This window comes from Pelophylax lessonae, assembly GCF_965119305.1.
Source record: "Pelophylax lessonae genome assembly, chromosome: 1".
Taxonomy (NCBI): domain Eukaryota; kingdom Metazoa; phylum Chordata; class Amphibia; order Anura; family Ranidae; genus Pelophylax; species Pelophylax lessonae.
This window is the reverse complement of record NC_138768.1, coordinates 785,398,299-785,413,910: the sequence shown is the minus strand read 5'-3', so window position 1 is coordinate 785,413,910 and position 15,612 is coordinate 785,398,299. Positions and strand designations below refer to the sequence as shown.

Genomic DNA, 15,612 nt, shown 5'->3' with positions numbered 1-15,612 from the left:
CGAAGCCAGGAACAGGAACCAGCAGGGTAGTCAGATGAAGCCAGGATCAGGAACCAGCAGGGTAGTCAGACGAAGCCAGGATCAGGAACCAGCAGGGTAGTCAGATGAAGCCAGGATCAGGAACCAGCAGGGTAGGCAGACGAAGCCAGGATCAGGAACCAGCAGGGTAGTCAGACGAAGCCAGGAACAGGAACCAGAAGCAGCAGCAGTCTTAGAAGCATGTGAACACAGGAGGACCAAGCAGGGAACTGAAGCCACAGACCTCCTATATATATGAGCTAGGCATCCAGCTCCTCCCAGTGGGAAGGAGGAGCCGCAGGGTGGGAGGCTACAAGAAACCCAGAAACCAAGATGGCCGCCAGCACATGTCAAACGAAGGAGAACAGCAAGAAGGTAAGACCATGACAGTACCTCCCCCTCAAGGGCCCCTCCTCCGCGGAGTAAAGAACGGTTTCTGAGGGAAGCGTGCGTGGAAGGCTTGGAGCAAGGCAGGAGCATGGACATCTGCGGAGGGAACCCAGGAACGCTCCTCTGGACCATAACCACGCCAATGAACCAAAAACTGCACCCGACCGCGGACCAGGCGTGAGTCCAGGATATTGCTCACCTCATACTCCTCACGATTGCCCACTCGGACCGGACGAGGCCGAGGAACCGAGGAAGTGAAACGATTACACACCAGAGGCTTCAACAGGGAGACATGAAACACGTTGGAGATCCGCATGCCAGGAGGAAGCGCAAGGGCATAGGCTACCGGGTTTACCCTGCGAAGCACTCGGAAGGGACCAACAAAGCGAGGCGCCAGCTTGGGAGTGGGCACTCGAAGGTTGAGGTTGCGGGTGGACAACCATACACGGTCTCCGGCCTGGTAGGAAGGAGCAGGCGCTCGTCTGCGATCAGCCTGGAGTCTCTGGCGCTGCGCAGAGACCTCAAGGGACTTCTGGATCTGTACCCAAGAAGCACGTAGGACGGAAAGGTGATCCTCCACAGCCGGAATATCCTGGGGAGAGAATACCTCCGGTAACACGGCAGGTTGGAACCCATAGTTGGCCATGAAGGGAGACGTCCCAGAGGAAGAGTTCACCGCCGTGTTCCTGGCAAACTGAGCCCAAGGCAGGAGGTCAACCCAATTGTCTTGGTGATCGGAGACATAGCAACGAAGGAATTGCTCCAAGGCCTGATTGGATCGTTCTGCGGCCCCATTGGACTGAGGGTGGTAGGCCGAGGAGAAGGAGAGATGAATCCCCAACTGGGAGCAAAAGGCGCGCCAGAACCTGACTCCCCCGATCCGACACAATCTCCTTGGGCAAACCGTGCAACCGGAAGACCTCCCTGGCAAAAATCGTGACCAACTCCTGTGCAGAGGGTAACTTCTTGAGAGGAACACAGTGGCACATTTTGGAAAACCGATCCACAATCATGAGAATGACCGTATGGCCTCGGGATGCAGGGAGGTCCACAATGAAATCCATCCCCAGGTGTGACCATGGGCGCTCCCCGGTGGCTAAGGGTTGCAGAAGGCCCAACGGAAGGTGCCGAGGGGACTTACTCTGGGCACAAACGGAGCATGCCGCTACATATGCGGCGATGTCGGAACGTAGGGAAGGCCACCAGAACAGACGTGAAACAGCCCAGGACAGCTGATTCTTTCCAGGATGCCCCGCGGTCTTGGAGTTATGGTAGGTTCGCAACAACCGAGTGCGCAACTCCTCAGGCACAAAACATCTGCCGTTGGGTCTCCCAGAGGGAGCACCAGATTGAGCCGCCAAAATCTGCTCACCCAGAGGAGAGGTCAGGCTGGTGCGAATGGCGGCCAGGATCTGATTCGGAGGTATGACCGAAGTAGGAATCGACTCCTCCCTGGACAGGTCGGAGTACTGCCGTGATAAGGCATCCGCCCTGATGTTCTTGGAACCGGGTAGGTAGGAGACCACGTAATTAAAACGTGACAAGAACAGAGCCCATCTGGCCTGACGTGGTGTCAATCTCTTGGCCTCAGAGAGGTAGGTCAGATTCTTGTGGTCCGTCAGGATGAGGACCGGAACCACCGAACCCTCGAGCAAGTGCCTCCATTCTTTAAGAGCCTGCACGATGGCCAATAACTCCCTGTCACCAATCTGGTAGTTGCACTCCGCGGAAGACAGTTTCCGGGAGTAAAACCCACAAGGAAGCAGAGGACCCTCTGGTGTTCTACGCTGAGACAGAAGGGCGCCTACTCCCGTCTCAGACGCGTCCACCTCGAGGACAAAGGGCAACCCAGGGTTGGGATGCGACAGAATCGGAGCCGACACAAAGGCGGACTTTAGAGCCTCAAAAGCTCGGATGGCCTCGGGCGGCCAGACCTGGGAATTACTGCCCTTCCTGGTCAGATCCGTGAGAGGCTTGGCTAGCATGGAAAAGTCCCTGATGAACTTCCGATAATAATTGGCGAAGCCCAAAAAGCGCTGTTGGGAGCGAAGACCACTGGGCTGGGGCCACTGTAAGACAGCCGAAACCTTCTCAGGATCCATGGAGAACCCCTCAGCGGAAATGATGTAACCTAAGAAGGTTACCTGGGATCGGTGAAATTCGCATTTCTCAAGCTTACCGAACAGCTTGTTCTCTCGTAGCCGTTGCAACACTCGTCTGACATCCAGAATGTGGGTCTCCATGGACTCAGAATATACCAAGATGTCATCCAAGTAGACCACCACACACTGCTGCAACAGGTCACGGAAAACATCGTTGATGAATTCCTGAAAGACTGCGGGCGCATTGCACAGCCCAAAGGGCATAACCAAGGATTCATAATGACCGGTCCTGGTGTTAAACGCGGTCTTCCACTCATCGCCCGCCTTGATCCTTACGAGGTTATATGCCGCCCTCAGGTCGAGTTTGGTAAAGACCGTGGCCCCTTTAAGGCGATCGAACAGCTCGGAAATCAAGGGTATCGGGTAAGCGTTCTTGATCGTGATGCGATTGAGACCCCTGTAATCGATGCAAGGCCTCAACTCACCGCCCTTCTTTTTCACAAAGAAAAATCCAGCCCCTGCCGGGGACGAGGATTTGCGAATGTGTCCGCGTGAAAGCGCCTCCCTTACGTACTCCTCCATGGCCTCATTCTCCGCTACCGACAGTGGATAGACCTTGCCACGAGGAGGAAGGGCACCAGGTTGTAACTCGATGGCACAATCGTATGGGCGGTGCGGAGGTAGGGCAACCACGCGCACCTTATCGAATACATCCCGGTACTCCTCGTATTCAGGGGGCAACAGAGAGTCCGAGGAAGTACACAGCAACTTGACAGGCCCATGGATGCAACTAGCCCCACACTGCGGTGACCACGAGAGGATCTCGGCCGATCTCCAATCGAAAATCGGATTATGCTTCTGGAGCCAGGGGTACCCCAAGACCACCGAGTAGTGTGGAGACGAAATAACCTGGAAGCAGACCGACTCTCTGTGGACGGCACCAATGGCTAACCCCACTGGAAGGGTCTCATGAGTCACGTGTGGCGGCAGAAGGGGTCTGCCGTCTATCGCCTCAAGAGCCAGAGGAGAACCTCGAGCCTGCAGAGGAATGGAATTGGCGGCAGCGAACACACTATCAATGAACAAACCACCAGCACCAGAGTCCACCAACGCCTGGGTCGTCACCGAGCCCCCGACCCAGGAGAGGACAACAGTGATCAGTGGTTTGTCAACACGGGAAACCGGGGACGAGGAGACTCCACCCAAGATCTGCCCCCGACAGGATCTCAGGTGCGAGCGTTTCCCGGACGGTTCGGACATGCCAACCGAAAATGCCCACCGAGACCACAGTACATGCATCGACCCTCGCGTCTTCGGAGTACCCTCTCCCCCTCGGACAGGCGAGCAAAGCCCAGCTGCATGGGTTCACCCCCAGCCAAGTCATCCCCAGGAGGCGTGGGAGGAGAGGGAGGCACGGGTGGGACAGCAAAGGTAGGCGCCAATCTGTTAGGAGGCCTCCGCAGACTCTCCTTAAAGGAAGGTCTCTCCCTGAGTCTGGTGTCAATCAAAATCAGGAAAGAAATAAGAGACTCGAGCTCCACTGGTAGGTCCTTAGCTGCAACCTCATCCTTCAAGGCATCCGAGAGACCATGAGAGAAAGCAGCGACCAGAGCCTCATTATTCCAGCCCACCTCTGCTGCCAGGGTACGAAACTCAATGGCGTATTCAGCTATGGATCGTGAACCCTGTCTGATGGACATAAGGAGCTTCGCAGCAGAGGCAGCACGAGCCGGCACATCGAATACCTTCCGAAGAGAAGCAACAAAACCGGAAAACTCGGCAACCACCGGATTGTTGTTCTCCCATAAAGGGCTGGCCCAGGCCAAGGCCTTGTCCGAGAGCAGCGAAATTAAGAAGCCCACCTTTGATCTCTCAGTAGGAAAGGCATGTGGCAGCAACTCGAAATAAATGCCCACCTGGTTAAGGAAACCTCGGCACTGAGTTGGCTCTCCCCCAAAGCGTTGTGGAAGGGGGGCAGAACCGGTCATACCCCTAAACACCGCAGGCGCAACAACAGGTGTCGGGGTAGACTCTGGCGCAACAACCGGAGCGGCAGTAGGAGCGGGCCCAGGAGCGACAACCGACCCATCGGCAACGGGAGCGAAATGAACCGTGCGTTCAAGCAGGGTTTGCAACGCCACGGCGAACTGACCCAACAGGTGATCCTGCTGATCAAGTCTGGCAACCAGCGTGGGTAGTGAGGATGGCCCTGTACCGTCAGAATTCATGGCTTGGTCCTAATGTCACGGAACCATGAACCAGACGTACAACAACAGATAAGTGAAAATAAGAAGGCTTTATTGAAAAACAAGCTATAAAGCAAAAGTCCAAACTGATGGCGAAACCGATGCAGAGTCTTTGCGAAGCCAGGATCAGGAACCAGCAGGGTAGTCAGACAAAGCCAGGATCAGGAACCAGCAGGGTAGTCAGATGAAGCCAGGATCAGGAACCAGCAGGGTAGTCAGATGAAGCCAGGATCAGGAACCAGCAGGGTAGTCAGACGAAGCCAGGAACAGGAACCAGCAGGGTAGTCAGATGAAGCCAGGATCAGGAACCAGCAGGGTAGTCAGACGAAGCCAGGATCAGGAACCAGCAGGGTAGTCAGATGAAGCCAGGATCAGGAACCAGCAGGGTAGTCAGACGAAGCCAGGATCAGGAACCAGCAGGGTAGTCAGACGAAGCCAGGAACAGGAACCAGAAGCAGCAGCAGTCTTAGAAGCATGTGAACACAGGAGGACCAAGCAGGGAACTGAAGCCACAGACCTCCTATATATATGAGCTAGGCATCCAGCTCCTCCCAGTGGGAAGGAGGAGCCGCAGGGTGGGAGGCTACAAGAAACCCAGAAACCAAGATGGCCGCCAGCACATGTCAAACGAACAGCAAGAAGGTAAGACCATGACACTCTGTTCCAATTTCTTGTAGTGACAGAGCAGCCATTAGGCTCAGCGCCCCCTAGTGCCACGGGAGGGAGCTTCACCCTGTTTTTTGGGGCTGTGCATGCTCAGTGTGTACTCTTCACTGTCGCCTATTATTAGCTCAGCAGCTGCAACAGAAGAGAGTACACACTGCGTGGCCCGAAAGAATTGGAAGATCAGTCATCTTCATTGGCCAAGTATGTACAGCATTCAAGATGTATTTATTACACACAGCTGATGTCATTAGAGTTTATGTAAAATCTTTTCTTTTTTTTTTTTTAGCTTTTTATCAGAATATGAAATTCCTAATTTTCAAGGAGACAAGGTAACCAAAATCAACATCTGGGTGATGGATGACATTGGTGGAGTTGATGTGTAAGTAACAAATTCTACCCAGAATGCTGAGTAGTAAAGACCTTTACCTTAAAAATAAAGAGCCAGAGGCTCTGTCTATCCTTTTTTAATACCTGTAATCTGTGCTTCAATTGATGTAACAGAGTGATATTTAGGGCTCCTCATAACTGCAAAACTGCATTCCTCAGAAGCGGTCTAAGTGACCCATGATCAAAGGCATTTTAAGTTAGAGTGACTGTGACTTCTCAGAGGAGGCAAAAACGTTTCAAAATGTGACTGTTTGCAGTTATTGAGGGCCCCTTGTCTAGCGTAGAATGGATAGTTTAAAGTGGACCTGAACTCAATAAATAAAGATTTGCTACCTTATAGGGAACATTTGGGTCTGTTAGGCAGTACCCTGAAAGATGTATCTTTTGTCTTGAATTCCTCCTGAAAAATAGCAGTGCAATTCTCTGCTTATATCTTCAAAGCTGCATATCAGCATTGTGAGATCACTTAACACACTTATACTCTCAGGAGACCTGGAGTAAGATTTAATCATGTCATTACTGTGAAGCTCACTGTTCTCCTTACTGGAGTGGAAGCTGTACCTGGATACCTGCAGTGCAAATATTTCTCTGCTTCTGCTTCATTTATTATGTGAATCTATGTTTCCTCCACCTCTTCTGCTGTTTCATGATTATTACCCCACAAGAAAGGAAAGCCTTGCTCCTCCACCAAGATGGCTGCACTCACATAGAGATACAGTGTGGAACAAGGCAAGTAAGTCAATAATGGAATTCTAGGACAGTGGTTTTCACCCTGATAATCACACAGGGCTTTAAATGAGAATTAAAACCAAAGCTCGTTTGGCTGCAGTTCTCTTATGGATCACAGAAGTGCAGTTCCTTCTGCACTCCCGTGACCTGTTTTTTAGCAGACAGCAGGCTGAAGACCACTGTTGGCTGACATCACAGAGCCAGTCTGGGCTCAGGAAAGATCGAGAGAGCCTGAGACAGCCACTGTAGTGAGCGTTGGAGGGGCAGAGCTGACAGCGGTAAATGACAGTCATCAGCTCTCTGCTCAGGGAGCTGTGAGGACCGAGCGAATGGCAGTGTTTGATTGCTTAGAGCCGGCAGGAGACATATGCAGCATATGGAGCGATACTGCATCTACCTAGGTAAGTAAGATTGTAAAATAAAAACAATTCATACACTTCTCTTTTAAAGTAGTTGTTAAGGCTCAACCTTCATGCATGCTATGCATTAAAGAAGAAGTATAGACAAAACCTTTTTTTTCATTTTGGATTGTGTAGAGGAGGGTTAGAATGTCTGTAAGGTTTATTTTTGCCATCTGTGTCCCATTGGGGAGATTCAACTTTACTGCCTGTCCAATATCCAAAACAGGAAGTAAGAGAAATCTCTACAAATTAAGGCAATCTCTGGGGGTCCCCTAGGTCACCAGAACTATTGTCTTCTTTGGAAGATTTCCTCTCCATTACTTTTTTTGGGGACAACCAAAAATTATGGATTTTCTTTTACTTTCACCTTTAATGATAATGGTAAATAGGACACATAGAAGGGGTGATTCTCTCTAACTGGAACAATGACAGGCGTTCTAATCCCTCTCCCCTCTATCCAAAAAAAAAAAAAAAAAGTTTTGCCTTTAGTTATAATTTAAGGTAAATTGATATGATTGTGCTTTTGGTAAAAATTGTTTCATCAATTGATACCTACATCCCAAATTATACTACTTTGTGTATTACCTAATCACCACTAGGGGGATTGGTGAAAAATGGGCCAAGGGGGGACTTTTACGGTATTGTACTCATAATATATAGCAACACATCATTTATATAAAATGAATTTTTATTACAAAATAAATAACATTGAATTTAGACACAGGCATTCAACATACAAAAATAACATATATTGGATAACAGTGACAATTCATAGATTTTCTTATGTTTGAGTTGGGCCACTCGTGCTACCACCCGTATCCTTGCCCGACATGTTTCGCTAAACAAAGCTTCCTCAGGGGCAGACTGGCAATATAAAAATTCTGTTTTTATCTATAAAACATCAAAATGAGTTTAGTATACACAAATTCACATTGGGTACATTATTTCTGGTACATCTCCAGGTAGGCCATATCCCAGATATCATGCAAAGCCTCGCATGCAGTTTCCCTAGAACCAGATGGTATCAGAGGTGCGTGACGTATTACGTCTCACTGGCGAGTGTGGGGGCCAAATAGGAATACAGAAACATATATAAGTGATATAAAGATATGGTGTTGTTTATATTATTTTATTTAAAGAAAGAGAGAAAATATTTCCTTCACCTTAATAGGTCGTAAAAGTACAGATTAGCTTTATCTATTCTCATAATGTGCTCAAATCACCTACCAAAGTGTTGTCCCCATTTCATCGATCATACGATCATACGATGATGTGGTAGAATGAAGGAGAGAGGGGATGGACCACAATAAAAGGAGGTACCTGATTTTCAAGATTCTATTCTTGGGGGAGCCACAGGGAAATAAAGAGATACAGAAAATAGAAGTATAAGAGATTAAATTTTGATTTCCAGCCATAAAGGACTGTATAAGATTTAATTTGTATGGTAATATATATATATATATATATATATATATATATATATATATATATATATATATATATATATATATATATATATATATATATATATATATATATATATATGTATTCTCATTTCCTTACCTATGGCAATTTACAGCAATGTTATAGCTGTTCACAGCACTAAATTGCTAGATGGAATTAACAATGTGACTGGTATTGCAAGACATCAAAGTTCGTATTTAGTATGCAATAGATAACTCCATATTAGATAGAGATTAAAAATCTGCCATCGTCAGTTAAAGATGAATCTGTAAAAAGAGATTCACAATAGACCTTATTATTATATGCCTGTGATGCTGCCCCCCATTCCCCACCTTGCTCCATAATGCCATATAGCTTAAATATCTCCATTGTGATATTCCCATAGACACACTCCTAAACCTTGTGGACAGCCTTCTCAGAAGAGTTGAAGGTGTTATAGCTGCAAAGGGTGGCCCAACTCAATATTGAACCCGATGCACTAAGACTGGGATGCCATTGAAGTTCATGTGCATGTGAAGGACAATGTCCCAATACTTTTGGTAATATAGGTAATATAGTGTACGTACATATACAGTACATCAATAATGTTTCCATGAGAAATTTCTTTTTTTTTTATCATTAACTTTTTATTAAACATTATAGAAAAAAGGTACAAACACGGTGTATATGATTTCACACGGTACAATGCAAGCACATAGTATTGTACACATGTTTTTTTTGGTTGAAAATGTAATCTTTATTTGCATAAAAGATATACAAAAAACAATACTTTTGTCGGGGTACATTCTCCCCTGTACTGCGACGCAGCGCATAAATACACTACATTACAATACATTTCCGGTCATACTAATAAATACATTCAATCACATACATTCATTCTGCGGTATGATGCCTGATGTGTTGTGCGGAGTAAGGATACCCCGAGCCATCACATCATGCATGACGCCGCAATACCCCTGAAGCATGAAACTAAATAACATTGTCTGTACGTTACGTTACTCAAACTGTATCAATACTATAACATTTCAAAAAAGCAACAGGTGTGATGGGGGAGTATTGTACACATGTACACAAGATGAAGCTGAGACACAGCATATAAAATGTTCAGAATTAAAGTAAAACTTGAACATATATCTCCTCTGACATCAATGTAATAGGAATAAACTTGACTCAATTAGATAATGTGCTGGCATTTAGGGTTCAGTAAAAACCTCAAGTAAATACAAAAGGTAGATGTAGTAATATACTGCGCCAACCTCAATGCGATCATACAATTACATAAACAAGCAGCCTACACAAGATCTTGAATAACATATCAATAGAATAATAGAAATTAGGTGTAGCGCTAGATACGCGACAAACAACTAATGTCCATATTCAAAGTAAAGGCAAATTCAAAGAGAGAGTGTCCGGGTGTTCATATCTCCTTTAAATGGTATAGGAACCACCACCAGCATCCAATAGTAAAGCCGCTTACCGGACTGGATCGACCCTCATCACAGGGGTCAATATAAGGCAGGAAATCCTATAGGCAACCGATATGATCATAGATTTCTCAGCAGTCACCCCGCGATTCCTTTCTAGGTGCCAGATGGTTGCCTATCTAGCGCTACACCTAAATACAAAAAGTAGAATACAGTACCTCTGGCAGTAAATAAACCATGAAATGAGGGAAAAAAAAGAAAAGAAAAAAGGGTAGAAAGGAAAGGAAGTGCTGCAACTTGTCAGAGCCTTCATGATGAGTGCATCAGAAATTTCAAGCAAACAGGCTGTCATATGAATTAATGGGTTAGTTCACCTTTTAGAAAAAAACGAAAGGGTGAAGTAACACCTACAGCCTCCCCACCCGCCCCGGTCTCTGCTTAACTTACCACCATGGGCGATGAGCTGTCAGTGCCTACACAGCCAGTGCCGCAGTCCCAACTCTTCTTCTCCTTCCTTCTGCAGGACTTCCATGACAGATCAGAGCGAGTCTCTGTTCTAGAACTGACCAATCAGAATGACTCTGATCTGTCCTGGGAGCTCTGCAGAAAGAAGATGGAGAACAGCGGAGATTTAAAATTCCCAGAACACTGCACCGGCTGCCTGGCCATTGACAGCTCGTCGTCACCCACAGAGGTAGGTGCAATGGGGACAAGGGGGGTTTGTATAATGTTAGCTCGTCTTTTCATTTTTTTCTGAAAAACCTACACTTTAAAAATCTATTTACTGTGTGTTTCAGAGACTCATGTGGAAAGAACAGCATAGCGATACTGGAGTCTATTTTAATGTCAAGACATTTTCCATACAAGTGTGTTGACAACTACAGGCAAGTACCAATAAAATACATATCATAGAATTTATTATGTGAAATACTGTGTTAAGTATGTATACTTATATAAACTTTATTTATTCAAAGAAAAGAGAGGCCATGGGAAATGTTATGGGGGTCACAAATTTCTCCAGTTATTACATTGACATTATTAAAAAAAAACAAAAAAAAACGTTGAATTAACAAAGCAGTGGGTGTTGTCTTCTGTTGGCATCCAGATTCAGGCCATTTGTAGTAAATACTGTATGTTGAAATGGGGTAAGGTTGGTTGAGGGATATAGCTGCAGGGGGTGAAGAAAAGGGGTAAATGGATAGGCTCCACTGCATGTTTTTACCCCCAGAGCCCCTTCTCCCCAAAACAAGCCCTTCAGTCTTGTACACACCCAGTGGGTTGAACGAAAAAAAAAAAAAAACATGACAGCTCAGGTCGGAGCAGCTGTACTAACAATTCAATGTTAGTACAGCGATCTCTCCTGCTGAGCAATTATGTGAGCAACTGTGAGCCCCCCTCCCCACGCCAAAACACTCTGGTAGGCGCTCTCAGCCATTGGCTGAGAGTGCTGATCGGGAGTCGGCTGGCAGACCTTTTTCCCGGTTTTTATTGAACTGGCCGATGTCGGCTGACATTCAACCCGTGTGTACTAGGCTTTAGTCACACTGTTACAATGGTGAAGGTAAGATGTGGTCTCCAAAGTGCAATTATAAGGTATTGTTGGAGGACGTCCCCTTCTGTGTTCTGTGCAACATGTGCTGCATGCTGAAGTTTTACAAATCAAGGACAGGAGCTAAAGTGTATGTCCGATGCACTCTCCTCTATATCCAGGGGAGGGGGGAGGGGGGGGGGGTTGCATTGGAACCTTGATGCCCTAGGTTCACAGAAAGTGGGTTGAATGATGCTTTGTGTGGAAGAGAAGTGGGGATCTACCATTTTATTTAAGCCCAAGCTGGGATTGGGCTTTAAATAACTGTGATCCTTTTCAGCTTTCCAAAAAATAGGTCTCAATAGATAAAATAGTTAAAGTTGAACTTTACACACACAAGGGAATGAGTTTGAGCAGTTCCCCCCCCCCCCCCAATCCCTTTCCCTCCCCTTCCTTGGTTCCATCTGAAGTTTCAGTCAGAGACAGAGCGGTTGATCTACTAAAGGCAATAGGTTGCTTTCTTTGTATTTTGTAATTTTCCCTTAGTTTATGAGGTGAAAATTTACTTTGTAAGCAAACTCAATCACATGTAGGGAAAAAACAAAAACTGTATTTTTGCCTGCACTTGAATGAATGATGGAGGTCAGCAGAGCTTCACTTCATTCACCCAAAAAAAAAGACATTCCTTTACAAAGTGAATATTCTATTTGCCTTTACTAAATCAACCCAAGATTGTCTAAAAATAAATGACTTTTGCTGTGCTCTCTCCTTAGGCTGGGTTCAGATATATGTGAATTGGATGCATTTTATACTGCATTATACTCCGATTTGCATGACATGCAAATGTGACCGGCTCTTAATGGACACATGTCCAGGGCGGCCGCGGTGCGATTTCAAAAAGGGTCCAGTGCATTTTTCTATTCAGTTCAGGTGCGATTCATTGCCAAAAAGGGGTCAACATCAACAGTGTTCGGTAAGAGGCTGTGTGTCACTGGAAGCGGTGCAAGATCTTCTCTTTTGGTCACACATTTTTCATCTCACCGCTTATCCCATTTATCTTTATTTTGGACTTCATTTTTTTAATGTGGGTTATTTTAATACATTATATGTGTGTGTGTGTATATATATATATATATATATATCAACAGATTTAAGAGATTCTCTGGTTTATGCAGGCGTTCAGTACTGCTTAGTATCTTGGTTTCCCATTATGCTCATGATAATACTGCTCTTTTTTTTTGCCCGCAGACCAGTGAGGATTTTGCAGTGTGTGGACTTTCCTGATCACCAGGATTGTACAACAAATAGGAGTGTGTTTACCACCCCATCATGGATGATGATCACTCTCGCTTTTATCACCCTAATTATCAATCATGTCAATATTTTTAGCCATTAATAATTTTTCTTCTTCAATAATAAAGCTTCCAGTAATAAAACGGTTATTGTGCATTTTAGCATTTCACCTTTTTACCTGTGCTGAAAGAACTATGGGAGGTACAACTGCTAACCTTTCTTTGGTAAAATGTTAGTTGCACGCCAGCCCCCATGCAGACACGCTGTTCGAGCCACGGCCAATCAATTGATTCATGACATGCCTGTATCAAGCAGCAACATGTGAGTTTTTTACCTTTTTGTGTAAATAAAAATTCCGTACATACTTCACCATGTGCGCCCCCATTTGTATTATTGGAGGTTATCCCTTATGCACACCTGGGGTTTATTGAGGTCGACTGGATCCATGGTCCTACCCGGATGTTCTGTGGACAACTGGAGGGGAATTGGACGCATCGTTTGTTCCTGGTGATTGACATCGCACGCCTGTTTGACCTTCCGTAACAGGGGGTCCAACCTTTTGGTAAGGGTACATCCTTTATTGCTTTGTGTGATCTCTGCCAGAAACTTCCTTTGCAAGATTGTTGTTGGATTTATGGCCATAATTTCCGCATCTGAAATTTTTCTCTTATGGACTCTGGTTTACCTCTGCAAGTTCAATTAGTTAGTTATTTAATTTACTGGCGCTGTACCTTCCCTTCATTTATTCTTGGTTTGATATACCTTGTACAAGCAGCCTTTTTTTAGCTTAACAATTTCTTTGTGCGCAGCTTTCTTCCCATTATTATATTATTTTATACTGCTGATTTTATATATTTATATTAACATTTACGATCAATTATTAAGTAATAACTCTAGGGGTAGCTGATCTAGGGAATATCTGATTACATCCTGGGGAATCAGGAAGAACTTTTTTTACCCAGCTGGAGCAAATTGCATCATGTGTTTTTGGGGTTGTTCTTTCCTCTGGACCAACTGTGAGTATAGGATTGTGTATTTTTTTATTTTTATTGGTAGAACTAGATGGACGTGTGTCATTTTGCAATCTGACTAACTATGTAACAATGCACAGTATTTATTTTACAAAGTTTCATGAAAACCTGAGCTCCATATAGGCACTGTAATCTCTATATCGGACAGTGAGAACAGACTAATGTTCTGATTGTATGGGGCCATGCGTCACGGCTACACAGTAAAAAGAACACAATTCCCCTATCTCTTCTTATAGGATGCTGGGCAAGATCAAGCACAGTGAGCTTTGTTCACCTATGTGAAGGTAAAAAGCTAGAATTACAAGGTTCTGCTCAGGCAAGAAGTTGTGGAGAACCTGGGCTATAAAAATAACAGCTTTCACCTAAAAAAAACACAAGGTGCAAAGAGGTCCAGGTAAAAGGTATAGGTAAATGCTGTGCAGCAGATTGTAAAGTCTGCCTACAATTAGAAACAAAGTACTGTTCGTTGTCTTGTGGCAAAGGCATGGACATGCAATGTGGGTGTCACTGTCTGCAAAATATTAGCAAGTGTTTGTGTGGCGGAGTGCCCCGTTATCCACAGTCAGGTGCAGGAGGTCCCTTTTATTCAAAATCTCACAATCCTCGGGGCTCCCAGCATCCACTGAGCTCTTGGACACACCAAGGGGATACAAATTCCAGCTCCTCCCTGCTTCCTATGCTCAGAGAGAACCTACCTGATGGAACAGCAGTGACTGGGCAAGTGAACTGTCACCTGCTGCTAGATTCTCCCCCCGTTAAGTCTAGTGTGTGGGCCACCAGCATTAAGCACAAGAGCATGCAGCCTCTACCTACGCCTCAGTAACTGGAGGGGACTTTGCTACAGTATGTTTGGAGAGGCTGTCCATGCAGTGGGGTGGCCCCATCTTCAGGCACTAGAACCTCCTTACCGAAGACACCAGTGGTGCCATTGTGAAGCCTGTGCCGACCCAGATGCACCCAGTCATGAGCTTTCCAGAACCTTCCTTCATAAGGTAGACACGTGAGATCTTTCTCTCTCATAAGAACTGAACTCAAGAACTCTACTGCCATCTAGTGGCCATTTGCTGAATTATTCTCTTATGTTCCATTCATGCTTTCCCTACTGTTAATATCTATGTTCTATACTGCACTCCCTTGCTCATATGATATCCCCTATGCAATATTATGTTGATTTCCATTGTTTAGTAAAGTAGAAATTGCATATCACCACTGGTCTGATCATTCTGCTGATACCATTACACAGAGCTTCAGTTGACGCCCAGTGGGAGGGGCGAAACGTGTAAAGCAGGGGACTAACGTCTGACGTAATTTCCGGTGATTGGAACGCAGGCTGAGGCGGTGGCCACCACGAGATTTCACAAGCCAAACTTGCTGTTTTTTACTTGTAAGTGTACAGATTTATTATATTTATTAAAGTAAACTATTTTACACTATGGAGATCTCTTTCTCAATTCCATGACATCTTTCATTGGGGAGCCATATGGATAAGGATTCTTTGCATTTTGAACATCTGTCAGTCAAGATAAACATATCTGGTCCTACCAGGAAGAAGTATAAGAGACCACATCATCTTCTCAGTGCTTTCCTAGCACCAGACGCTGTTTTTTTCATAGCTTTGGTGAATGGGGACACAAGAGGGGAGCACCGAGTGATTCACCAACATTTGGATTTCAAGCACTGGCACTTTTGATATATTAATGAACTTGATACATTTGCACAGTTATCTATTTGTGATATAATGACTTTTTCACTTAGCACTTTATTCACTTATTTATTTATTTTTTATGTATTTATGATGCATTTGTTGATATGTGTATGTATAGCATCCTATTATATACCGTGCAGAAGCGCTGATACTCATAAATCTCTCAGTTGCAATAAGAATTTACCTTTGTTTTCAGCAACAGCTCCGGGACTGGCACTTTGATGTATA

The 15,612-nt window shown here is 45.3% G+C and overlaps 1 protein-coding gene across 1 annotated transcript in view; it reads left to right on the top strand.

Moving 5' to 3' along the window:
* The window catches only part of LOC309561418 (ADP-ribosyl cyclase/cyclic ADP-ribose hydrolase 2-like), a 61,896-nt gene extending 49,119 nt beyond the window's left edge, over positions 1–12,777 (top strand). Inside the window, exons 7-9 of the mRNA XM_082265315.1 lie at positions 5,709–5,801; positions 10,625–10,711; positions 12,604–12,777. Coding sequence (XP_082121441.1) covers positions 5,709–5,801; positions 10,625–10,711; positions 12,604–12,751 — 328 coding nt within the window. The 3' untranslated portion in view covers positions 12,752–12,777. The remainder of the gene's footprint in view (positions 1–5,708; positions 5,802–10,624; positions 10,712–12,603) is intronic.
* Positions 12,778–15,612: the final 2,835 nt, after the last annotated feature.